Source organism: Echeneis naucrates, chromosome 8 (assembly GCF_900963305.1).
Source record: "Echeneis naucrates chromosome 8, fEcheNa1.1, whole genome shotgun sequence".
Lineage (NCBI taxonomy): Eukaryota > Metazoa > Chordata > Actinopteri > Carangiformes > Echeneidae > Echeneis > Echeneis naucrates.
In genome coordinates this window covers 12,162,365-12,189,016 of record NC_042518.1, presented here as the reverse complement: position 1 = coordinate 12,189,016, position 26,652 = coordinate 12,162,365, and the positions used below count along the sequence as shown (strand labels likewise).

The window sequence follows — 26,652 nt, the reverse complement described above, 5'->3', positions numbered from 1 at the left end:
TATTGTGGTTTGAATTGTTTCATTGTATTTTGGTTGTTAGACATGCATCATTGAAGTAGAAAAGATTCACTACCCAAGTCTCGTGTGAAAATCTCATTATCTGACGGAGGGGAAGCATACAAGAACACAGACACCTCAAGTTAGAGCTGAAGTGATACACATTTTATTTTGAACCAATTCAGCTACAGTTGTCTTCATCCGACAGGGTGCGGCTTGCTGCGTTTGTAGGTTTAGATGCCGTTAAAATACCACTGACTTTTCCTACAAAACCCATTACACAGAATAATAAGGTATACAGAAGAACAGTATGTTACAATAGTACAAATGATAAATTATATTATACAGTTATAATGCCAACGGGTTGAGCACGTATCCAATAAAAAAAAGCAGCCTGCTCCCAGTACTATGAGAAGGGTAAATAGACAGACATGGAAAAGAATAAAGGATGGCTGTTTATGCATATAAAGACAGACAGTCCACATGGTCAGTTAGTCCTCTTGATAAAAGCATAGTGAATACATAGTAACACACAGAGGAGCTCGCTACTCACAGGCCACGTTTTCACTGCATCAGAGCCATGACTGTGAAACCGCTGCAGGGATGAAGAAAAAGTGGTCAACTGCAGTGACTGTTTTGGAGTGCTGGGTTTGCTCGAGCTAGTTAAGTTTTTTTTTTTCCCCCCCTCCAATGTATCAATCACACAACCTCTTCCACAATCGCTGGAGTAAAGTTAAACGTCAGGCTGCAGTGACATCAAGGCCAGTGACAAAGTGACATGTCTTTGCTAGAGTTTCATAATAGCGTTTCAACAAACAAGACTTTTACTAGCAAATCTAACTTTGCGAAACACAGTAAGCGTTAAATCTTTCTCCCCCCCCCCCCCCCCCCCCCCCAATTCCAGCTCCAATTTTTGCATATATTTAGTTAAGATTAAAAATGTTTGCTGGTCTGCTAGTTCTGTCGCATCCATTCATTCAGGACCCCAAGCATAAAAATCACCATGACTGCCTTCAGTATCATCATCAAAAAAAAAAAAAAAAAAATCATACACACTGTTGGAACTGCCCCTCCTTTTGCCTGAGAGAAAAGAAGGTCTGCCTCTTGAGGAACTATCAAGAGTCCTGCCATGTAGCTATCATACCACAGCAGACCAGGAGAGGGCACCAACTCACTCAACAAAAAAACCAATAAAAAAAACCAAAAACACTCCCCTTCCACAGTAACAAGATTGGCAGTGATATTAACAGAACTGAAGATATTACAGTGACCTTAGGAGAAGAAGGGTCTATACACCAGATGCAATTTATCATCTCTAGCTGTATTTAATCAACCTACCTTTCTCATCCAATAGAGACAGAGATGCTTAGCTTACTGTCAGTAAATGTGCCAATATTGAGCAAAGAGTAACACTTTCTTACATAAACTCCTGAACAAACAGTAAAACGGCTCTGAACTATAAAAAAAAAAAAACAACAACAACAACAACAATGGAATCTCTGATGTCATTAACAAAAAAAAAAAAAAAGTCAGTGAAGTGTAACCCTACTGTTCAAACTACTCAAAGTATGACAACCTCAGAAATCACAGTTGCTATGACTTTGGTAAAGTTGTGCTTCTAAGAGAAGAGAAATACATAGCCTACCCATAGGGTGAAAAAACTAGAGTGTCAGTACAGAGACAAAAGAGAAAATGAAGCTGGCTGATGGCTTAGCTAGAACTTGGAGCCAAAACTCAGACAGGCTTGGCTAGGGATTTACAACTAATGAGTAAATAACAAAAGGACTTATTTTCATGACACATCTTGCTGTTTGTTGCGTGATCCTCTGCACTATTGATAGAGCGATCCTGGTGTAACCCACCCCCCTGTGCAAGTGTGTGCGAGTCAAAGTCCACCAGTTAATGTTCTTGTAGATAGATTAGTGCAGTAAATCCACTCGCAGGGCAACCCTCTTCACGATGCTGACCGGCTGACATGCGTTTTAAACCCAGAGCTTTTTTCACAACCCTTTGGATAAACGGTCTTGTCCACACAGACACACACACACACACAGCGGACAGTGGACACACAGTTAAGGCTGCAGATGACTACATCCCTTGTTTTGACTTCCACTTACTTGAGCAAATTCTAACTACTGAATGAAGATCGGAAAACTCGCTCATTAAAGTACACTTGGAAGCTAAACAAATCCGTCATACAAACTGCACACATCTCACCTCTTCCCTTTGACCCTTTACACAAACTAAAATAGGTGAGAGGGGAAAAAAAAAAAAAAAAAAAAAAAACAAACTGTTCCACAATGCCCCACTGCATCCACCACATGTTCAGACACCATCAGAGTTCATGTCTTTTTCTCTACACACACACAGGGGAAGTGACAAATACATCATCATGTGGCTGTTAGTATCTGAGCATTAATGCTGCGCATGAGTACACACAAACACAAATTGCATTTACGCATCTTTTCAACCCCTCGGAAAAGAGGGTCATCTTTTTTCATACGTGTCCATCTTCCTCCTGAGTCCCCTGGTTCATGTGAAGGGTCAGGAAAAGGTCCAAGGAGATGGAAAGTGACCAGACGAGAGTTGTGTGACTGAGTGGTACCAAGACAGCCGAGGCAATGTGAGTAGTCTCGGCCTTTTTTAGCGGTTAGCCTCCCTCCCTAAGCTAAGGTATAACGGTGAGCCCAACATTAGCAAAGAGGAAAAAAGAGAGGAGAGAAAAATAAAATTGTGCAAAATCCCTGCTTAGTAACACGCACAAACATACACAAAGAATATAAACACATCTGACCATCTCTCATCCTTACTCCAGTGTGTGTAAGTAAAACGCACTGGAATATACACAGTGTAAAAGTACTGAGATGTGTGCATTCTCTCACTTGCTCTCACACAGTCTCTCTCTCACACACACAAACTCACAGGGCTTATAAAAGATTAGCTCTAGTGAAAAGATCCTGTTAGTATAGTCATACTCTCCTGTCATTCCACCTCAGATGAAGAAAGGAGCAGTCCTAAAGTCCTACGGGAAGAAATAAGGGAGAGGAGGCAAGTGAATGAGAAGAGGACAGGTAACTGAGGCCTGTCCTGCCTCTGTGGAAAAATTGTAAACGCCACTGCTACTCTGAAAGTCTGAAGAAAGATGCAAACTCTTTGTGGTCACCAACATCATCAGATCAGTATGGAACACACAGGATGGGGCAGCTTGTAGCACAGAAGAGAAAAAGAAAAAGAAGAGTGGTGAAGTCAGAGGAGGATGGGCTGGGAGTACGACCTGGGTAAGAGTTGGTTATAAAAAGGATAAATGGGATAAGACATCTCCTTGTTCATTCTGAAGCTTCTTAAGGAGCCAAAGTGGAAGCGAGAGAAAAGGAGGGATGAGGGGTAACTGCGGGGTAAGTCATCACCCCAGTCACCCCCTCACAAAAGGAAAGGGTTGGTGGTCCCCGTGGGCTGCGCCCCGGCTTGAGGGGGCATGCTCATCAGGGGCTGAGGCATGGACATGGAGGCTGGGATCCCCGCATTCATCCCCACACCTCCAACAGGGCCAACTCCCATGGCAGGCATGACACGGCTCATGGGGGCCATTCCTGCCATGGGGGCCATCCCTGCCACAGGGACCATACTGATGGGCTGAGCAGGCATGGAGGGGATGGTCATGGGCTCAGCAACGCTGCCAAAGCCTGCCGGCATCGGGCTGACCCGCATCTGGTTGAGGGTGGGAGGAGCTGGCTGGCTCACTTGGAAGGGGTTTGCATGGGCGGCTGCGGCTGGGGCAGAGCCCCCTGGATAGAGATAAGCCAGGAACAAAGGAGGAAAAGAGTTATTACTTTTCACAATCCACCTGTATAGTACACATGTCGAGTCATGCTTGACACTCTTCAATAGATAGGATAAATAGTATTTACATTAGATTAACTACAACCTGTTAGGATACAATAAAGCACTGCTGTTAGTTTGTAAAATGAATGAAATGTGACTCATCCCACTTTCCATTTGGTTCACAGCAAGTACAGACAGGACAAGGTCAATGATTCAGCATTTAACTGCGTAGATGGGTGTGTCTGCTTGTTGTGTTCAGGCCTGCAAGTTTATGCCCACATCACTGGGCTTACTGACTCCACTCCCACGCTTGTCAATTTTTTATCTATTAAAAAATTTTATCTATTATGCACAGATCTACAGAACTACTGTTTACCTGCTTTTTTCTTGAACAATTTAATTTCATTTTATATGAACATCTCAAATATAAATGGCATATAGTAGCACTAAAATCTTGAGCCAGCATTCAAATAGAGAGAAGCAGATATTTTCTCGGTTTTTGCTCACCTGTCGAAGCCAAGAATGGGTTGACGACTGGTGCAGGCTGGGCTGGTTTGGATACAAGAGAGTCCAGATTGACCAAGGCAGCATTGGGACCCAGAAACGACTCTGGGGTCTTTCTGGTGGGGTTTGTGGTGATGGACGTTGATGTGGAGGTGGGCAGCGGGTCGAAGAGGTCCAGACTACTGCTGCTTGCAAGACTGGCTTGGGATGGGACAGAGGATGCTATGCCCCCATCACCTGGGGACCAAAAAGCAAACACAGCGGTTGGATTTTACTGATGACACTGTTCCATGAGCTCTCCCATCAATAATAATTCTTGTCTCATTTTGCACTACAGGGACTACAGAGAATTCTGCATTTATGATACCAAACAACCTTATTTTTTTTATTTCATTTTACATTTATTTTTGTGGCCTCACTTGCTAGTCACCGTGTAACCAACACTGATATCCACCTGCATATTAGCACCCACATTCACATTTGCCATGAAGTAAAGCTGAAGTGATTAAATAAAGTGATCAAAAGACCTTATAATGAGAGAAGACCAGAAGCAGACAGCCTGGCTGTTTTTTTTTCCTTAACAGCAGCAGTCAGACAGCAGTGGAGACATTCATTAATGCACACAGACATGGACACGAACAATCCCAGCATGCCAGCTGTGACACACAAATACACAGAGACTGGAGGAAACGTCAGAGATGGAAACTGCTCTCTCAGAAGAGGAACTGAGATGCAGCAGAGCCCCCCCAAAAAAACTCATGACATCAAATGGCCTGTGCATGTATTAATGCCCTATAAATACTGTAACATGGTCAAATATTAATATTTCTCCAACCCACTCTGCAGAAAGTTTCTTCTCCATCATCATTTAAGTTCATGTCCTTGAAACACCAAATGGTGACAGGCAGTCTTGAGTTTTCTGCACCCCCTTCCCGGAAAAACATTTTGTAGACCTTCATTTGTGTTCTTTGTCCTTGACTTTATCAAATGTGTTCGTGTTGAGCTAGAGCGAAAGTCAAACACCAATATCACGATCCCACACCGAAAGCACCAATCTACATGAGAAAAACACTCTGACCTGTGCCAAGATATTAAGTCCAACCTTCTAACTCCAACATGGCTGGTTGTGGATAGGTTTAAGTCAGAAATAACTGTTGGATCAAATGCAGCAGGGAAAAAAAGTGAAAAATGAAAGGGCTCTCATAAACTAAATGGCACAGGTCTAATGGATTTAGCAATAAACAGATAAGTGGTGCACAGATTACACCACAGTGATACATGACCAGACTAGAGCAGACAGCTATTTTCACCACCACTGGATCTGATCAACACAGCATCTGGTTGCATTTTACTGTGGAGAATCATTAACCATTAAAAAAATGGTGCTAATACTGTCTTTGCTTTGGCCTGGTGATTTACACACAAACACAAGACATGTGTGCCCCACAGAAACATATCTGTATCTGCAGAAAGGCATCACTGAGGAAGAAACAACACAAACTCCATGTCATTAGAGAGACGAAGACAAGGGTGAGTACCAGTGGGGACAGAGGAGGAGGAGCGCAGGCTGTCAAACTCTGAGAAGTCCTCTTTGGACGTACCGTTGGATGCACTGAACAGGTCAAAGCTACCTGAAAGAGGACAACGCAGACAAACAGAAGATCACATAAAATGACAGCAGACACACATGTTGACAGATGGAAACAGGCAACGTAAGTATGAATGAGATATTTTGGAAAACTAACAGACATGAACACAGCAAGCAGTTGCACACAAGCATTTGTTTACCCAGAGCTGTTGAGCCTTTGAGACACAATAAAGCCACTGATTCAGACTTTCATATACTAGAGAAATACGTGAGTGTGCAAACTTCCTTAAAGAAGATGCTTGGTGTTTCTGGCATGGATAAAGTTGCGGCACTGCCTCTCATGCCAGAAACTTTTCCCTGATTGTCACCTGGGTTGGATGTCTTGGGGCGGGCAGCTCCAGAGCTCCAAGGGTCAGAGGCAGGAGTAGAGTTTGTTGCCCAGGGATCATTACTCTTCATGGGTGGGACAGAAGGAGGAGCACCCCATGGGTCCACTGGGGCCGCAGGCTTAGGGGCAGAACCTGAAACGATGGGAAGAGTTTCAGGAGTGTGGAGGAGGAATGGACATGGATACAGTTCACAAAAGGTAAGGCAAAATTGGACAGACAAACATAGGTGATAGAGGAAGTGGACAAGAGGGACAAAAATAAAAGGACCAGGAAACGTAGAGTCATGCAGGTTCTAATAACAGGTATCTGAATAGACATCATCTTAAACTACTGGTCAAAAACACCCCACTTGTGCAGTAATGCAGCTGAGCCAGTAGAGCAGCATTCCAATTTAACAAAGACTCACAGTGCTGAGAGCTGCAGGTGGAAAGCACAGATGACACACACGCAGAAAACCGACTCCTTACACAAATACTTCTCCAGAAAGATAGTCAGCATGTCTATATCGTATAACATGACAATTCCAGTGAGAGCATGTATACCGTAAGGCTGCCAGGGGTCTGCTGATACAGCAGTAGCCCCAGCTATAGCTCCAGCCCCAGCCCCAGCCCCAGCACCCCAGGGGTCAGCACTGGCACCAGGCTCTGGGACATCCATCAGATCCATCAAAGATGACTGTGGCTAGAAAGAGACAGAGAAAGTTTGTTAGAAAGACCAGAAAACAGAAGTAATGAAAAGGAGAAAAAGGAAGAATGTGGGCAAAATAAATATGAGATGAATAAAAACACTGAGATAAGGAAAGCACGCTGATGCTGGACATGTTAAAATATGAGCATAGTCATGCTGTCCTACTTCTTTATCGCTTGAGCTCTGTGCCCCTTCAAACTCCAGTCAGCCGGCCATTCAGGCAGAATAATGAGGAATAAACTAGGCAGACTAGGCTGCCAGTTACTGGCTTCATTACTGCGGCTGAATAACAGACAGACTCAGACTGAATAACAGGATTTGGAGATGAAAGACTATTTCAGGAGCATGGCGATGATCATGGAGACATTGAGTCACTATCAAGTCCGTGTTTGTGGGTATTTTACCTCTTTCTTCTTCTTGGGCAGTTTTGCTGAGCCCGGACCTTCCTTCTTGCTCTCCTCCAAGGCCATTTGTAATCTCAAGTCATCTCCTCTGCGTATGCGCTCCTCCTGAACAGCCAGAGTGCTATTAGCATTAGCGGCACTTACGGTACTACTCCCATTTATGATTCTGCTATTATGGAGCATGTCTTTAGGAAATGGAACTTAGCAAATCACATTCTCTATTCCTGGTGTCTCAGTTCAATTTGTTGGCCAATATTTTCAGTATAAATTTAAAAAATTCACACACCTTTGTCTCAGTCACTGATGACATTAACAACACAACTGCATCCACAATCTTGTAAATTCAATCGATATGTAATGTTTGAATGTCAAAGTACAGTGGTTTCCACAGATGCAATGTAAATTGGGTCCAAACAATGACGGCTTCAGTCAGAGAAGATATTGACAAGCATGGCTTCATGCTGTGCTATGTGAGCGCACAGTTATGTGCATTTGTATTGATGTGCATACCTGTTCCGCAGCCTCTCTGCTCATGGCCAGAGCCAGTTGCAGCTGTAGCTCCTCCTCTCCGCTGGTCTGAGGTCTGGCCTGCTCCAGTTCTGAGCCCATATTAGGGGACGTGGCTAACAAAACACATTCACAGCATATGTTAGCATCACTGCCATATGAGACTATCACACACTGCATTTATTGCAACTTCTGTGACATTTCGGTGTGGTTGTGCATATGCAATTGTGTGTCTTCATACAGTTGTCTTCTGAACAAAGTCACATTTGAATTACATTTGTGCTTTGTAGAAGAAAATACTAAGTTCAAGGGTGTAAATATATGCCTTAAATTAGCCTGTAAGGACAACAGATCCACTCATCTTATTGGATTAGATCAGGCCATGTGGCAGTACAAAAAATGCACAGACAAAATGCACGTGGCAAACACGCAGAGGCCACTATCTGGCTGTGGAGAGGGAGGTACGATGCCAAAAGACACTCATTAAGGAAGCTTGCAGCAGATTATTTAATTCAAAATGTGACCGTGTATGTTTTCCTTAGGAAGCAGCAGCTTTGTTGTTTCTGTGGGAACTATAACGTGGGAGGCAACTAGAAAAGGCTGACATCACCACCTTACCAATTACACTACTTGTTTTTTCCTCCATATATAATGTCACCCTGTGGTAGCTTTGTGTGGTCTGTGAATATTGTGGGTGTTCATAAGTGCAAAATGATTCAGATATAAAGCTGATTTGTTAGAAAAAAAAAAAACAAAAAAAAAAACAAAACATACATTGTCCCACTACTGACTGATCCCCTCAGACTTTAACTGCAAAAATATTGTCTCTCTCTCTCTCTCTCTACGTGCCTCATTTTTCTGTCCCTGTCTCAGCTCCAAACAACACAGACCAGTCATGACATGCCCTGCTGCTGATGCAGACACTCCCAAACAAACACACATACTTGCTGAGTACTCACATCATGATGAACTTGTAAATGTTACATTATTTTGCCAATCATTCTGAACGTAGATGGTCTGAGGGGATATGTAAAGGCCTTACCACAGAGACAAAAAAACAACACTGAAACAAACACGATGTGTGGAAACACTGGTGGTTAGTTTCCATATCTGACACATTTAACTTGAAACCTCAAACTTTGATAAACATCCTCCTGACCTGACAAAACTTCTTTAGGCAGTAGATGCTACATCAAGTACATTCAAGTTTTTTAATTAGAATTACCCCAAATGTTTCCATGATAAAGGAAATGGCACAAATGATACAATGCAGGACATTTCCCACAACAGTTAATGGGTTTGGCCTTCCCTGAATTTACTAAAGAGAAACTGTCAACTTAGCTAGTGACTGTCAACAATCGGGGGTTGTGCCTAACAACAGCTTGCTGAGTTTATGTTGTGTTGATCACAAGCAGTGTAACAGTCTGATTTCTCCATGACCCAAAAGAATGGCCTTTCTAGTAACGTCATTTCTCCTCTCTTTATTTGACCCAGGTCTCCCTCGCTCCATCTCCAGGCTGTCTGTCTCCTGGGAAGGTGACCAGAAGCAACAGGGCTAAAGGTGTGTTTGGATAGCTGGTGGGAATGAAGCCACTGCCTTGACGTGAGTTACATGTCTGTCCTAAATAGACAGTGAACAGTAATACAATATGTAACCGTGCAGAAGATGCTGGAATGATAAGTTCATATGTGACACTTTGGACGTTATCCAGCCATTGAGAAAGGCAGACAAAAGCCTCATTGCTTAACAAGCACCAGTAATATGGGATGTGCTGCCTGCTGCTATCAACAGGAATAGTTTTCTTTCCACTAGCAGTTTTTATCCTCCAATCCTAAAGAGACACAAAACGGGCACACCATAACAAACAGTGCAACACTTAATAGTAGCAAGCCAGAAAGACAAGTAAACAAAATTAAAAGCCAAGTAAAACACACCAGTTTCTTGGGAAAAGACCATATATGGAAAATTACAATTTCTTGGCATAACATACGCACGCACACTGCTGCTTTGTAGCAGAAAATAGCCTTTCTACCATTCTACCAGTTCCCTCCTATGTTTAATTTAGTCGTTTCCTATGTCACCACCATAATTTTCTGTGGCACCATGTTAAATAAACTGAAAAACTAAAATTAAACAAATACAAGCACTCGAACAAAAAGCTAAGACAGAAAACATGCAAGCCAAGCACAGAGCAGATAGAACTGAGTATTGGCGACAGGTGAAATGGGCTGATAACCATTTGTGCCATCTGCAGCAGATTTATGTGGCAATAACAGCAAGCAAGATTTTTTTTAATTAAAGGGTCTCAGCCACATACTAGCCCTGTGTTTGCAAGCACATTTGTCCTTCTAGATGAAGGCATGACTGTTAGAAATCCAATGAGACATCCAGTTCCTTGGGAGCGCGACACACATGGAATCTTATTATTTATTTGCATATTTCCAAAAAAATCTGAGGAACTGTGATCTTGGTGAGACACAGTGGTGCAGTCAGATGCAGATGCTTCACTGAGCAGGGGGATGGTAGACAACCAAGGAGGGTGAATAATAATAAAAATGGCTTACAGTGCTCAACTGAGAAGGCTCACATTTGGCCACACATTTACATTTACACGCGTACTGTTTTGTAGTTGCTGATTCAGAATTGGCAAACTCTCATGAACATTCACTGTTTTATATGTGTAATTTGTGCACCAACTGGACTTCTGAAATAGAGCCCCAGGGCTAATGTCAACTTAGTATTGTGGTGCAGAGGATTTAACCATTTGACCTTTTGCACAAATTAAACAAAATTGAACAGGCTGTTAGCCTCAGCTCATTGACAGAATAAGTTTAGGTTAATTTCTGAATGGAAAAGTAAAAAAAAAAAAAAAATAAAACATTAATATGACCCACAAACAAACACTTAAGATTTTTAAAATATCAAGTTAACACCCACAATCTCACTTGTAAAGGCTTTCATTCTCCCCTGTCTGGACAACAATGCTCAGGAAGTTCAGCTGGAATCCCAAAAATTCCCCCTGGTAACGCCCACAGCCACCACCCAGCCTCACCTCTATTGGTCAGCCTCGCAGTTATTGCAACTGATGACTCAGCTGTTTAAACTTCCGCCTCTGAGCCGCACACTCAAACATAATGTACATAATGGAATGTAGGGCAGGAAGTAAGAGTCCTGACTGTGCCAAGTGTACGATCCAAACCACACGGGTTACAAAAGAGAAGCACACACACCCACAGGTACGTACACACACACATACACACATCATGCTGTGTACAAAAGAGTTGGGGTCAGAAGGTGAAGGTTCATTCCTTCATTTCAACTTCTCCATTCTCTCCTCATCCCTCTCTGCATTTCTCCATTTCCTGACTGTGACTTCTGTTTATTTTCAACACTCTTATTTCAACATTCTTTCAGTCCATTTGAACTCCTGTAGGCCTGTACCTTACACTTCCAAAAATTTATTCTCTGTTTGAGGTATTAAAAGAATTTGGAGGTAACAAAATAAAACTGTACATCACACCGCTTTAAACTGTCACTACATTTCCACCAAAGTGTTTTCTGTAAAATTAAACAAATTCTGCAGTTCTAGCATCTCTTTTCAATTGTTACACTGTCCAAGCTCTTATACTGTAAGTATGCATCTCACAGTGTTCTCCATCTCCACAGTTAAGGAAAACAGAAGTGTGAGCTCAGCATTTCCTAGGAACATTTCCCAGGAGTGCTGTGTCACTCAACAAAAATTCTAATTTGTGATTGTACCATTTAGAAAAATGTAACATTTTAAGCTTCAGCACCCCATTAACAATCAAATGACTTCAAGGTTCAACTCATTACTTTGTACATTATTTGGTAGAGCAAAACAAACACTTTTGCTTGATTAATTCTCAATTATGAGCATTGCACATCAGATAAATAAATTATGATAAATCAAGACACAATGAAACACATATGATTTGTTTCCCAAATAATGTACAAACCATCAGACCTCTTTGGAGTCAAGTGGTTTTAATGGGCTGCTGGTGCACAATACCTAAGATTTAATACACGAGATCTACATATGGGTCAAGCACAAAAACTACTCAATATTTGCCCATGGTTGAGTGATATTGCCTCAAGGGATCATTAATTTGCTACACCGTCTGTTCAATTAGATGGGTGACCGGCGTATGGACTGCAAATGTGTACAGAATATCAACTTGATACTATTTAGCTGGGCCTGTAACAATTCTACCATGCACAAACAATTCATTTTTGTACTGTGCTTGTGTTATCTCTCTCTTCCCACTGCCTCACATAATTTTCCTGAGAAAATTAGCCAGAAGCTGCTGGCAAAACAGCATGTGTATGTGTATTTATTTATTTGTTTTTTGGATGTGTGATAGGGTCCCCTTAATTTCATCCTAGTCAAAGTTAGCTGTGCCAGTTAGGTTCTGTGGTGAATATAAATGAACCATGTGAAATTTCAGCGGCAAGTCATAATTCAACAGTGAAATACTGAGATTCCTCTGTCATCCACATGACAGAGGTTGGGGGTGAACTCTGCTTCCTCTTCTGTGTGTGAGAGAGGGAGAGCTGAGGAATGCAGCCCTACTGTGGGACGGCAAGTCAGGGACAGAGCAGGGGGAGGGGAAGGTTTCAGGATGTAGGCCAAAGTTACACCAAGTGGGGCACAATAAAAATTAAATACACCGTTATTACCTGTGTTGCGAAGTCATTTGAGACCTGTATGTATCTGAGTAATTGCAGCCAATGACAAAAACAATAAAGTGGTACTCACAGCCATGGTACGAGGCAGGTGAGCCCTCTGATCTGCCGTACTCCTCACTGTACGAAGTAGAGAGGTTGGGCTGAGATGAGCCTCGTCCAAAACCCATTTGACTACTCCCAGTGGAAACCTGGGCCATGCGCTCTTTGGTCTTCAAAGCCTGAGACCTAGAAGGGCCAAAATACCATAATGGGATATGATCACTCATCTTTACTCAAATTAAGATCCATGTAGTCCGTGCTGTCATCCAAATGGAGAAAATGAACGCATGATATGAGAGGGTGGTCAGTCTGAAGTACTCCAGGTTTTTAACACAGCTAGACTTTTAATTATCAAAATCATTACAGAAAGTGAAACTTAATGTCAAACAAATAAAGAAGCACCCACCTTAAGACAGTTAGTCTAACTCTGGAAATGTGATATGCTCCAAATATGGTAAGAAATCTCATCTGTGTTTTATAGAAAGATACAAGGAGTACGAGACCGATCCCAAATTCAGTTATTCAGCAATATCTTCAAGTATAAAGAATGAATGCGGCATCCAATTTGTGTCCACAATGGGAGGTGATTTTAGAAATTCATGTCAACACTGCATCCATTTGTCAAAGCTCAGCTTTTGTAGAGAATCAACAGGTGTGGAAACACAATAAGCAAAGTCTAAAAGTACCCTGGCTCCCCAGGGGGATAACTACAGTATGGCAGTCTTAGGGGGAAAAAACCCATGGTAACCCCCCCACCACCCAAGCTTTGCTCAACATGCCACTGTACAGGAAATAATCTAACAAATCATCTTAAACCTGGGGTGTCATAATTTAGACATTTTATAAGGTGTACTGTTTAAAATTATTAGTTTAATCGAAAAAAAAAAATGTAAATGAGCATTTGTTCATACAAATTCAACCCCAAATTATTTATTCATAAATCTTTTTGGTGCCCTTTGATAAAACTCTGGCCATCTTCATTTTAAAAACACATCTTGCGCGCAGCATTCTTGCTACACATCCACACTACTCATTTGAGCACCGGTGTTTTGTAAACGCCATTGGCTTCATTTTATTTTAAAAACTGAGACATAATCACACCTGGTCGCTCCCTAATTAGGTCCTGTCAGCCTCAGCTAACAGTGGTGAAGGCAGCATGAGTAACCAATCACAAGTCCGACTGACATCATCTAAAAATGGTAACCTCGCATTTTTAAGCGTGTTAATGTGGACGAAGATTGCTTTTGTAACTAAGATGGTAGTCTGAATGAAGAACATCTTCATTTTAAAACAAAAATCGTAATAGCAAGCATGATCTGATGCTCTGCAGGGCATTTTAGAAGAGTACAAAGGCAAAGACTTCAGGAGAGGACATGAACAGATTTTTTTTTTTTTTAACTTAGATCTTACCTTTCCCCTTTTAGGCGGTCCTCATCTTTGAGCAGGACCACTAGCTGCTTGCTCTTCTCCCTGACATTGATGCCCTGGTCTTTACCATCTCTGTCAATATACTGGAAGTCTTTTAGAGTCTGGATGGCAAAGATGTTCTCTTTGCATTGCAGCGCCACTCGCTCCGAGCCTGTCTTGATCAGGTAGTCGAGAAGGGTGAGTGCCTTGTAGACGTGGCGCCAATTCTTCCCATGGTCGTTGAGCCGTTTCCAGATCATGCTCATGATTTCACTGAATGCCACCACATTGTAGGTAAGATCTGCGATCTCAGACATGAGGGAAGACGATGGGCCCCAGGGGTCATTGGATGTGGCCTCTCGCACTTTCTTCTCTGCATCAGAGTAGTTGTTCACCATGTTCTTCATCTGCCGGCGGATGGTGGAGCTTGGCATGGTGGCAGTGTAGATAGGACACACAGCAAGAAATGAAATGGATGCTCTCACACAGGAGAGGAGACGGGACACAAAAAGGCGTCTGAAGAAGAGCAGCTAACACACAGAGGATGTGACTGTGTGCGTCTGTGTGTTTCAGATGACGCTTGTGTAATGTGTCCGTGTATCTGCGTCCTGTCTCACGGCACCAAAGTGGAGTATGAATGTGTAAACCTTTGTTGTGTTGTGTTTGTCTATGAGATTTCTCCAGGCCAGTGTAGTGTTCCTGAGTCCTCCAGAACAGTGTCTGTTAAAACCATCTCCACAAACACGGCGCTGGCTGTACACATGACCATGCCATCACCTAGGTCAAACAGATAAATAACAGGTTAGTGTGCAAAAGAAAAAAAAGAGAAGTAAAATAAACAGGAAAGGGGGAGAATTATATCAAATTACATTCAAGCTTAAACTGCACATACAACACCGTCAACAATTCTTCACTCTTATGAGGTTCCAAGAGTCCAAATCTGACATGTTTTAGACAACTCTCTGTTTTTACTGTGATAAAATAATATATTTTTCACTTAAGAAACTAAAGTTGAGAAAATAAAAAGCACACAGCTCAAAAAATGTGCTGTTTTCTAAGAATATTTTCAACAAATGCATTCAATAATCAGCAGAATAACATTTGTTGGGGTGACAGTTTTTGTCAAAGACTGATTGTCAGTGTAATCTCCACAGTTAAACAAAGACTGATGGTAATTTATAGGAACAGATGTAGTGCCTTCCTTTTTGAAACTAGACAAAACAGAGCATTTCATACTGACACACTTGTAAGCAATTTCCATGCAGGCGTATAGAGAGCCCGCCCCCTTCATATTATACAGGGCCAGAGTGGTATGACCAAGAACTGAATTTTTGTAATCTCACTTAGGTTTACAGTAATTTGACTCAAATGCAAATTATAAGGCAGGGTGTTGAAAATGAATAGTGCGAGGGCAGTCAGGTCTGGGTGGTCATGCTACTCCCAGGATGTAAAGCAGCTCATTGGGTGGGCTTGGAGGACTAGAAAGAGTAGCAAAACAAAACATTCACAAGCAAACACAAGATTACATGAAACCAATCAGAGGTTCCTTGCAATGGAGAAAAAAAAAACTGCATAAAAACAACAAGCCTATGTATTTAGGACCTACACACATTTTGCTTCATTGGATAGCAATTCACTCAAATACTTTTGATGTGCTAATTTGTATATAAGAAAATCATCTCTACAGTTTGATTTGCCAGCTTAGTAGTTGCTCCTGCATTGTAAATATTTGGCATTTGATTGCATTTGTGACATGCAAATGTGTGGGACAATGGGCGACACATTACCCACTGATCTTTGGAGAATTGCTCTAAAATATTAAATAATGTTAGGATGATTTGTGCTGAAAGTCAACACAATTTATTACAAAGAAGGCGCCATAGCTTTGGCTGATTTTAGCAGGGAGAGATTCAAAGCTTTGTTGATTTAATTTGGAAAAGATTGAAGCATTACTGTTGAGTCTACAACGGGCCTTTATCTGTGCTCTTTCTGAGGATTAGCATTTTAACATTCAGTATACTCCTGAGATATACCAGGGCAATAAGTGAGTAAAATGTGTTTCCACCCTTTGGTGGGTGGCAGGCAATATAAACCATTTCCAGTCTGATGATGACTACATGAGTGACTGATGACTCCTCTGTCCTGTTTCTAACAGATTTGCAGCCCAACTACTAATCACTTCCTGACTGACACACACACAAGCATGGAAAGTATGTGGAGAAATAAGAGTATCTAAGTTTCACACGTAATGACACTTCATAAAAAATGTCACTTCAGCATAATTCACAGAAAACACAACTTTACCATAAACGTAAGCATCATCTATTTAACAATAAGTGAGCATATACTTGTGTGATACTGGCAGCTATGAAAAAAAACAAAACAAAAACAAAACAAACAAAAATACAATTGACCTCAGTAGCAAATATACCACAACAGAATCTCAAATTTGGACACAGGCTGATTTAAATTCTTTAAGCGCATACACTATCACTCATTACTGTCAAGAAAAACTGGAGTTTGAGGCAATCCAACAGCCAAATTACCAAATCTGTTTTAAAACCTTTTCATTGATGAAGACACTCAGGTTGTCAGTCTTTCCAGACCCACTGCTCCTCTGCCTAGTATCAGCAGACCCTCATGATGACTTTTCTCTTTCAGTTATTTAAACCCTGCGCCGGCCGTGTATCAACATGTCCTTAAAGAAAGTACTTCATGAGCAGAAGAGTGGTAAAAGTCTTTATGTTAAATACAGGAGGATATTTCTTGAGAGGGAAGAAAGTTTCTATGCATATTTACACACACACACACACACACACACACACACACACACACACACACACACACACACACACACACACACACACACACACACACACACACACACACACACACACACACACACACACACACACACACACACACACACACACACACACACACACACACACACACACGTTTCATGGAACTTCCAACCTAGTAATGCCATGGAAAGACAGCTTTGGGGGATGAGGGTGAGGAAATGAGCAGCGTAAGTGTATGTGTTTGTAAAGGGGTAAGAAAACAACTTGGCACATCCCGTAAATTCACTTAACGCCAGTGAAATGTGATTCCTGTGGCGCACTGCCCCCATCCCCTCCAAACAGTCCCTCGTCACCTTCCTCCTCACCCTGCATCCGCATGAATACAGCTCAGACCTAATGACACATCTGCTGCTATAATCACCTATTCACCCAAGGCAGACAGGAAGAAGAGAGGAGAGTCTGTCTTGTCCATGCCAGGCCCCCCTGTACCCCCTCCCCACCCCGGAACAACCCCCACCCCAAGACACCGCTGGCACGCCTTCTTTCAGTCTTTCTTTGCTTAGATCACTAAAACCCCACAGCCCAGCAGAGACGGCACACAAGACTTATGTTTGTGTGTGTGTGTGCACTAACACATGGTAGTGCAAGTTCATTATGATGAAATGATTGCCCCATCATCATTCCTGTCAAACTGCCAGTATGCCGAGGAGGAGAGTACTCCGAAAGAAGCCCAGGGTCTGTTTCTTACAGTTTCACATGAACTCATGCAAACTTAACCTGCTGCCATTCTTTTTCTCCTCTTCTGGTCAGTGGATCTCTAACTAAAACATAGTAGATTTTTTTTTTTTTTTTTTTGGGGGGGGGGGGGTAAATAAATAAATTTAGGTTTGGTGATTTTAATCTTGAAGTCTGAAGTTAAGAGGTATGGTGACAAAACCCACAAGACAATAGAGATTTCAATACTTGTAAATATTTGGTGGCAGAAATATCCTGGCAATATTGGATTTAAATAGAATTACATTACATCTGATGTATTTGTCTGCCTTTACTGTCATCAAGATGTCAATTTCACGTAAAGATTCATGACTCCTGATGCTTTGATATGGACGCATTCATAGCATCATCATTAAATTGACAGTGCTTCACAAACACGCTAAAGGGCACAAGCATCTCTTGTGGCCACAGATGTTTAATCCAAAGCCAGTTTTAATGGATCACATCAACAATGTAAAGCCTGAGTGTGGGTGTGTGAATGACCTAAGAGTGAAATGCAGAGCAAACAAACAGTGGTTTTATTGGACTATACTCCACTGTAAAGACAATAGAATATATCACCTCAAAGTCTATAACCAAACAAGTATCTGAGTTCTGTTTAAAGACAAAAGGGAGACCTATTGATTCAAAGTAATTGCTGTGCTACAAGTGTGGACATGGTAGAGTGGGGACTGAAAAGAAGAAAACATTTTCAAAGTGTTTTACCCCTACCTACAGGAATTTGTTATGGAGTTTGCCGGCATTCCTGCAGATTCCAGACAGTAATGGTCTGTCAAGAAGAAACAGCATGAGCACAAGTGAACTGCCTAGTGCAACTACACAAATCAAATCTATTCTGTGCGTCTTGGCAAAGGCTAGGTAAACTGCGATTAGCATTAGAGCTTGAGAAGCTGTAGACGGAGAACAGGTCTACCTTTGCCAGGCCCACACAGCATAAGTAAAGCTGATCTGGAGATAGAGAGCTTGCACAACAAGGTCCCTGTGTAGTGAGATTGTGTGTGACAGAGCATTTTTATGGGTTAAGGAGGACAGAGTCAGGTGTGCAGCAATGTGACATCATGCAGCCCAGCCAGTTCTTTAACCAGCCATTTATTCCTTTTCAGGTAAATTCAACTGCAACCATCCACATGCACCAGTAGCACGAACCAGTATTTAATCCTCAACTCAGGGATTAACTCTCTGCAATCCAAACTAAGTGTTGAATAAAGTCAAACCCTGACGCAATCACACCACTAACACATATTTCAAGAGCCCCAAGTTGATTTTAAGTTTATGTGGGATATGGTGAGCATTAAACCTGAGGGAGTGAAGACAGGAAGGGAAGCCACCTTCTCATCAGCATGTCACCCCGCCTTTTGTCCTCCCAGGCCCGTCAAGACAGACAAAGCTAAGTCAGGGAAGGGAGGAGGACGGTGATGATGCATCTGTCACCCACTGTGACTGACTGATCATCCTCACAATAGACAAAGCCCTTCCCCTCTCTCAAGCCACGTTTATATGGGCTCAGTGCACTGCTGCGCCCCCCACCCAAAAAAAAAAAAAAAAAAAACCCTAACACCTACACAGCAGCATGCCCTTTAAATGAGCAAAACCTGCCTCCGTTTATTGCCTCTCAGCAGATACTTTATGCTCGCCTACCCACAATCAGGTTTGCCGATTGGGAACGGAGCATGTAAACAGACAGCGCCCACACCATGAATAGAGCCCCAAATCAGTGCTTGGACGTTAATATTCTCTCTGATCGCTCACCGAAGTGTGATTTAACCCAACAGTCCTCTCAATCACAGAGCGGCGAAGGGGTGAAGGAAACGAAGCCAACCAATCGGCTCAGTTAAAAAAAAAAAAAAGAAAGAAAAAAAAAATCACAGCATTTCTTTTAACTGATAGAACACAAGCTTAAAAAAAAGCTTTGGCGAAACCTAATTCCAGTGTGTGCTCACATTATTTAAAAACCCAGTCAAACACCCCAGTTGAAATGTGAATTCCTAATATGGGGTGTAACGATAGATTGGTGCCGGGATAAGTACATTGGGCGGAATAACTAGCCCATATGCTACTCACAGCAGCCGCTAATGCTAGCAAGTTGAGTGCGAACTTGCGGCAAGTATTCACCGTTTGCTAGCATAACAGGCTAGCGAGTAATGTTAACTTCATGGTGTTCATGTAGTTGCTTAATTCAGCCCGGTTAGTGTTAAGGCCGAAGAAAGTTTGTTGGCTGTTAATTCTGTGCCAGTGGGTTTTGCCTTTGATTTGGGGCATTAGCTCTCGAAGCTCCAATCACGGACTCGGGCTAATCTCCAATACGTCCTCAAAACTTGGCTTTGAAAAAAGTTGGACCGAAGCTAACGAACCCTGTGTTTGTATCGGCGGCTAGCAAAGCCCCGTCCCTCCGCCGTCCTCCGGGTGAAAAAGCTCAACTGTTGATCAGACACTTTAAAAAAAATCGACTAACCGTTTATTGGATTTACAGCCGATATCTCGTTACACAATCACTCCGGTCAGCTCACAAATGTATTTTCGGTGGTAAAATAACCAAGTAGCACGCTATGCTAGTTAGCGCTCCTTCAAGCTAACGGCCAAGACGGGTGCTCGGTGGAGACATCACCAGAGCAAACTGGATTACAGGACAATCTGGGAGAAACAAAACAACTCGCCTGTCTTGAAAGAAAGCGGTAACTTACCATATCACTTGTACTGCGTCTGCCTCTACTTTTAGTCCAGGGCTATAAACCCATACACGAATAACGCCAAGTCCGGGGAAAGGGAGGGGGTTTCAAGATTGAGTACTTATTACGGCGTTCAAGGAGCTTGTTGCGCCTCCGCCTAGCTGTGTGTTGCTAATGCTAAGGCAGCTAAAGCCAGGCTACACGTATCCCCTCCTCCAGAACATGGCGGGCAGAGTGGGAGGGGGAAGCTGAAAGGGTGTGACCAGGGCGGCTTGAGTCGCCTGGAGCTCTGTGGGACCCTTCGCCACCCGCTAAGACATGATCATCCACATATTTATAGTTTTCACTGGCAAACATGCGGCTGGCTGGGTACTGGCAAAATACATGTGCCGGTGTTGCTGAACAACGTCTACCTCAGGATTTCAAACTACAATGATCACCCTGGTTTAAAACATAGTCTGCTTTGTGGGAGTTTTTAGTGACCCATCAGGTAAATCAAGTTCTTCTCAGGAAGCTTCATTTTTTTTCCTTTTCTAGACATTGTCGCGGCAACAACAGGAAATAAAATACACAAGCTTACATCATAAGCATGTGCTTGTCATGATTTGGATAGACGTGTTACAGGTGTGTCACTCCAAGACATTCCAGGACAGCATTCCATCACTGACACTTTTCCTCTTTGTCTCTACAACCAGTGTTTTAAATCAAGGGAGGGAAACAGCGATCACAGCTTTTAAACACACATGCAAAACATTTATTCAAACAAGGTGCTATGAATAGACATTAAAGGCATCCTGAAAAGTGTATAGTGAGCTATGAATAGAAGACAACATGCATAGATGTCGTAGATGGAGATGGCATTGCATAAAAATAGAAACAAGGGAGTTGTTTTAAATCTCTGCCGCCACACAGAAATGTTGCCAAGGTCTAAACTGCATTAAGTGGATGACCGATTGGTTGTCTGAGAGACAGTTTTCAGCTTTCTATTATTGTGCTGTACCTCCTGGCCAGCAGTGGCATTTTATTCTGGCAAATACAGAGAATCTCCCTGCTATGTTGGGAGCACAGGATAAACCATGGGATGCCTAAGCCAGTCTGATTTGAGTGAGTGAGAGAAAGAAAGAAAGATCAGCTTGGAGAGTTTCGAGAGAACAGGTGCAGTTTAAACAATAACTTATCAACTAAATTAGATTTAATACTTGAAACCAGCCAGAGACAACAATTGAAAACAGGGATGCTAGGAAGCTAAATTACATTCCACTCTGCATAAAAAGTAAAGAGAATGATGATGGGCATTTGACAAAATGTCACTTCCAGAAAATAGATTAAGTTACTTGGCTTTTGCTGTTTATGGACTCGAACACCTCATTTCTCAGAAGAGGTTTTTCAATGATAATGACTAACTCACATATATTTAATTGCTGTACTTATACTTACACTATGGCCTCTCTCTGCACTGGAGACTTTAGTTACCTGTAAGCTTTTTGGATAAAAGCATCTCCCAAATGAAAAAAGATAATGTTAAATAATGTAACTAAAATCTGACTAAATTCAATCGTATTTAATATTACTGTTATTATTGTAATGAGTAGCAGTAGTAGTTGTTGTAGTATTGAAAGCATAACTTCTGAAACACAGTAACAGTCTACCTTTGGCTCAGGCATGATCCTTTTAAGGATTATAGAGCAACAAATGTTTGTCCAGCAACACTAGTGGGGCACAAAGAGGGCACTGCGTGTTATTATATATCTAAACATGTACTTATCGTGACTACAGCAGGGCATTACAAAAAGAATAACTGGAATTCCTCATATGAGTACGATAAGCAAGCCGTTAAACCCAGAACATAAGGTTCAAGCGTGGGTCATACATTTTACTCAAGTATTTATTTCACAAACAACATGTAAAACAAAGCATTCAGAAGTACACACTCAAATGTGACCTTGGCATATGAAACACTTTCATTAACTCCTGTTATCAACTTGTTCCATAGCACTTTCTTATCCTGTTCTTGCCTCAGATGTTTATCAAGCTGGTGCAACATGAACGATACTATTAGACCGGATGTAAAATGCTCAAATTTACCAATAAATGTACTATAGAGGAAGAATGACGTGGGCTTCAATGTGCTGATGCCTCCGAGAGATCAGATCACCTCATCTTCCTGCAGGTCCAAAATCAGCCAGTAGAAGTCAGCAGCAGTTCACTTTTCATGATCTGAGGATGTCATTGTAACACATAGTGTAGGTAACTAAGGGAGGTCTTTTTCACAGGGCCCCTGCAGCCATGTGTGTCATTAGCAACCAGAGAGCCTTGATTGAAAAAGTAATAAGAGCTAATTGACACTGAACTCCACATCCTGCCTGCTTTCATGCAATTTCCCCCATTTATAACACTTTTAGCCTGCTAAGCCAGTAAGAGGACAGCAAGACTTCTCAGGTATTTCTGACAGGATGCAGAGACATATTTTCAGCGGGGTTGGACTATTTTAAAGTGTCTTCCAAGGTCATAACAGCAAACCACCCAGACAGCTGCAGTTCATCCAGAGTGCTGCAGCCAGAAGGCCAAGAAAGTGGTACATGTTATGCGGCTCTTTAAGTCACTGGGCTCTCTCCCTGTGTGTAAATCCAACCACTTAAATACATCTCTGGTCAACGTCTACGCTATGAGCCTTTCAGATCCTCTCAGGTCACCCACACCTGAAGCCAAACAATGGGAAGCAGTTTTTGGTTCTTAAGTTTCTTACAAGTGGAAAATGCTTTGTAAATTTAATAATGAGTTAGGTTAAAACTGTAAGCTTGCTGCAATTAATTCATTACTATTGGCTAGTAAAGTACATATGTCTCATCTTTTCAATCATGTTGTGTCAACAGAAACTCAAATAACTCAAATCTTAAACTTGCTCCTCCTCTTGTTTTAACTTGAGCTTGTTTTAAATATATTTTGTCACAGCAGTGCTTTTTTTCAAAACTTGTTAGAAGTATTGATTGATAAATTGGATGGATGATTGTTTCTCAGGCAGCCGTACCGTTATCTTATCGCCAACTGCACGAAATTTAGATAATTAAAAATTATCTCATATTGTATAAGTGAAGAGTGTTTATCAAACATCAATCCAGGCACCCACCACAGTTAAAAAGACAGGAGTACATGCGAGTCATATTAATTTGAATATCAGTCAACAGTATGTGTGAACAAAGAAAGTCACATATGGGGCGTGGCCTGACAGATGCACAAAGAGGCCTGATATTTAGTACATCAGTTTTGAAACATTAAAAAGTTGCGTAATGTGAAAAAGGGGAAAAGACCTGCAGGATTTGGCCTTTGGCCTCCAGTGGAGCATGTGGATCCAGATGGAGCCAGAGTCAGCAAAAAAGCAAGAGATGACAGAAAGCATGAAACAAGATCGTGTATAATACCTGTCACTCCTGCCAGCTTATTAGCTAAATCTTTTCATACATGTAAATAGTATTATGCTCACTAAGGGGCTGTTGGAGGGTCTATCTGGAGAAGGTGAACAAGAGGAAAAGCGTAGCAACATTATCAGTTGATGTTAATCAACCGTTTTGATTTTTCAAGTTTATGCCCTGCAACTGAAAGCAAACAAAATGACATCTTAAAATCGCTAACTCATTTATGGCTTAGGACTCAGTTTGTTTTCACACATTAAGCTATAGTTTTCAACTTATCACTGTGGTTCTCAGTCCCTCCCCTTAGACGACAAAACTAACTGATGTGATTTGAGGCAACAGTTAGGAAGGAAACATTAATAATATAGTGTTAATTTCACTCTGTTACAAGAGGTTATATTAATGTGGAGAGACACATTTCTGTATTACTTAATGGCAAATATGAGACTTTATGTTTAATTCACTTCAAATCACAAAAGCAAAAACACAATGGTATTTACCAAATTCTAAATATATTGCTTGACCAGCAGCAAGAGCATTACCCTGTTTTGCATCCACCAAGGTTTCAGTGTCACCACAGAGACTGGTAAACTAATGTTGTAATCGCTTAGCTAACATCTAACCCCTTCCACTGTCTGTGCAAGGACATTTTCAATCGGATTTCTCTTGCAAAAATCAGTGAGCATAGGGCAAAGAAGAGGGGAACAGAAAGAGTGAAAGCGAGAAGTAAAAAAAAAAGCAAGTAAAAAGTGTCACAGGGACAATACAGCATAAGGGGAATGAAAAGAAGACGAGCATCAGTGAACAGAGACATTTTTTAAGATCATGGTGACAGAAAAAAAAGGAAAGACAGATTGAGAACAAACTGCTGAAAATCTGGGCCTCAGACTAAACAGATGGGGAGAGGCAGTGTTGTCAGTGTCTTTGAAGGGAAGTTGAGAGAATTTTTGTCCACCTGCTTTTCTGCTGTAGAGCACTTGCTTTTGGTGACACACACACACACACACACAAACCTGTTCATCTATTTCATCCTCTCTGCATCAGTGCTCCAAACAAGATGAAATTTTAGTGTCACTCAGGCAGAACAGCAGTAGTGTGAATACTAGGTGTGCCCGTGTCTAGTGCGGAACACATAATAAAAGGGTTAATGAATGTGTTCAACACAGATGTGTTAAAAAAAAATGAAACAATGGTTAGTGGGAAGATAAAAATAAAAGAACGTTTTGTAGAAACTGTGACACTGATGTAATGCCATGATAATACTGCCACTTGGGAGGTATCTGCCGCTCCAAACATCCGGTGTCGGTTTAGCTGAAAATGGACACAAGGAGTGATAAAACTGCACCATCCGAGTGGCTTGAACAGAAGGAAAGGGTGTGAGCTGTGATTCACACCACAGCTTAGTGGGCAAAGACCAGAACCACCTACAGAAGTGCCAACTTGACTATTAGAAAATTGAAAAGGAAAAAAAAAGTACCAACCACACAGTAGTGAGGTTGGCAGAAACTCACTGATGACAAAGTGATAACCTACTGGCACAAATTTGGAAATAGAAATGAATAAAAGCTTACATACAGATTTTACCAATAGATACACAGTGAAATCATCACACACGAAAAAAAGGATAAAAGTAAAAGAGCTTTGGCTCTTGAGCCAAAAGGTGGTTCCTTCTCCTCTCCTGCTTTTCCTCCTCTGTTGTCCCATCATTGTGCCGCCAGCCCATCTTGCAATCTTTCTTTTTGGGGCTGAGTCAGTGCGAGCAGCTGACTGGGGTTTTCCTGGACAGGTCATGTCATTAAAACCACAGTCTCTCCATGCTGTCCATTTGTATTGCTTTGTCTACTTCTGCTTCATTTTTCTCTTCCCCTCTGAACATTTATCTCTCCGCCCTCTACCTCTATCTTGCCTCTCACCGCCTCTCACACCAGCTGATATCTTTCTTGAGCTGTGGTTGTTACGTGTTGTGTTTGGTTGAAGGCTGTCAAAGTATTTATAGATGTTTCCACACTGCAAGTGCACAGTTTACACTTGATGCCCACTGAGTGAAAAAGGATACAATCTCACACTTAGGCTTCTTTCACTGAGGTCATCACCTCTGTCTTTGACTTTTTATATGCTCGATGTAAGTATTTAAAAATTTTAAATGTAAACCTTCAGAAGTCTCTTACCGGACTTGAACTTTTGTTAGATTTGCACTGTTGGATAATTTCACAATGTAAAATAAAAAGACATAGCTCAGAAGGGTTAGGGTAGCCAGAAGCAGCCGCAATATTTCCCATGATGTATTCTGACAAGGCAAAAGGGGCGACCAATTTAACGTTGTACCTGTCTGGCAGTATGTGGCCTCAGTGGGCAGTCTGTCTGTCTTGGGCCAAAAAGAGTGTAATCAGTTTTGTTAAGTATTACACTGTAGTGCACTGAGGGCACTGATGCCCCCGTCTGTGCAGTAGTCTGCAGGATCACTGTCTCATTTAGGACTAATTCCCACCATTCAGAAAGAGGGGTGACACTAAAACCAGATTTATGGCCGACACATGGGGTGAACACAAGCCCTTTGTTAACATTGCCGAACAATGTGTATTCCCCAGCGTTATTAACTTCGTGATACACGCAGCAGTTGGAGTGTCTGCCTTGTGCCACTGCTGATTATGGGGTGGATTATCGAGACTTTCATGTGTCACGGCTCTACTTCCACTTTTGCATGCACTCTTTTAGAGAGCAGTGAGCAGAGGGTTTGGAGAGGAAATGGTTTGGTCGATGAACGTGTGATCATCTGAAGAAGATAAATCAGCTCTTTTTTCTCCCAGTTTTCTTCATGTTGTTTTCACTCACAACAATCTCCGCCAACATCCAAAACCGGATGGAAACATACTGACCAATCCCAGAGTCCATGTACCAGCTCCAGAGTCATCTTAGCCCTGATGTGATGCTTCATTTTTAAGGGGC

At 41.9% G+C, this 26,652-nt stretch overlaps 1 protein-coding gene across 1 annotated transcript; it reads right to left on the bottom strand.

The window, feature by feature from the left end:
- Positions 1–147: 147 nt before the first annotated feature.
- Positions 148–20,465, bottom strand: epn2 (epsin 2). Its single transcript, XM_029508913.1, has 10 exons — positions 20,312–20,465; positions 14,056–14,829; positions 12,677–12,831; positions 7,902–8,014; positions 7,392–7,496; positions 6,843–6,981; positions 6,280–6,432; positions 5,862–5,954; positions 4,327–4,560; positions 148–3,782 (listed from the first exon to the last, which is right to left on the bottom strand). Exons 2-10 carry the CDS (start codon positions 14,484–14,486, stop codon positions 3,418–3,420), a joined length of 1,788 nt encoding a protein of 595 aa, XP_029364773.1. The 5' UTR covers positions 14,487–14,829; positions 20,312–20,465; the 3' UTR covers positions 148–3,417.
- Positions 20,466–26,652: the final 6,187 nt, after the last annotated feature.

Coding starts and splice junctions, on each gene's coding strand:
- epn2 (XM_029508913.1), bottom strand. CDS start 14,486: ATGCCAAGCTCCACCATCCGCCGGCAGATGAAGAACATGGTGAACAAC. Junction 12,832..14,055: donor GACCGCCTAAAAGGGGAAAG/GTAAGATCTAAG, acceptor TGGCCCTTCTAG/GTCTCAGGCTTTGAAGACCA. Junction 6,982..7,391: donor TGCCCAAGAAGAAGAAAGAG/GTAAAATACCCA, acceptor GTCTCTTTCTAG/CCACAGTCATCTTTGATGGA.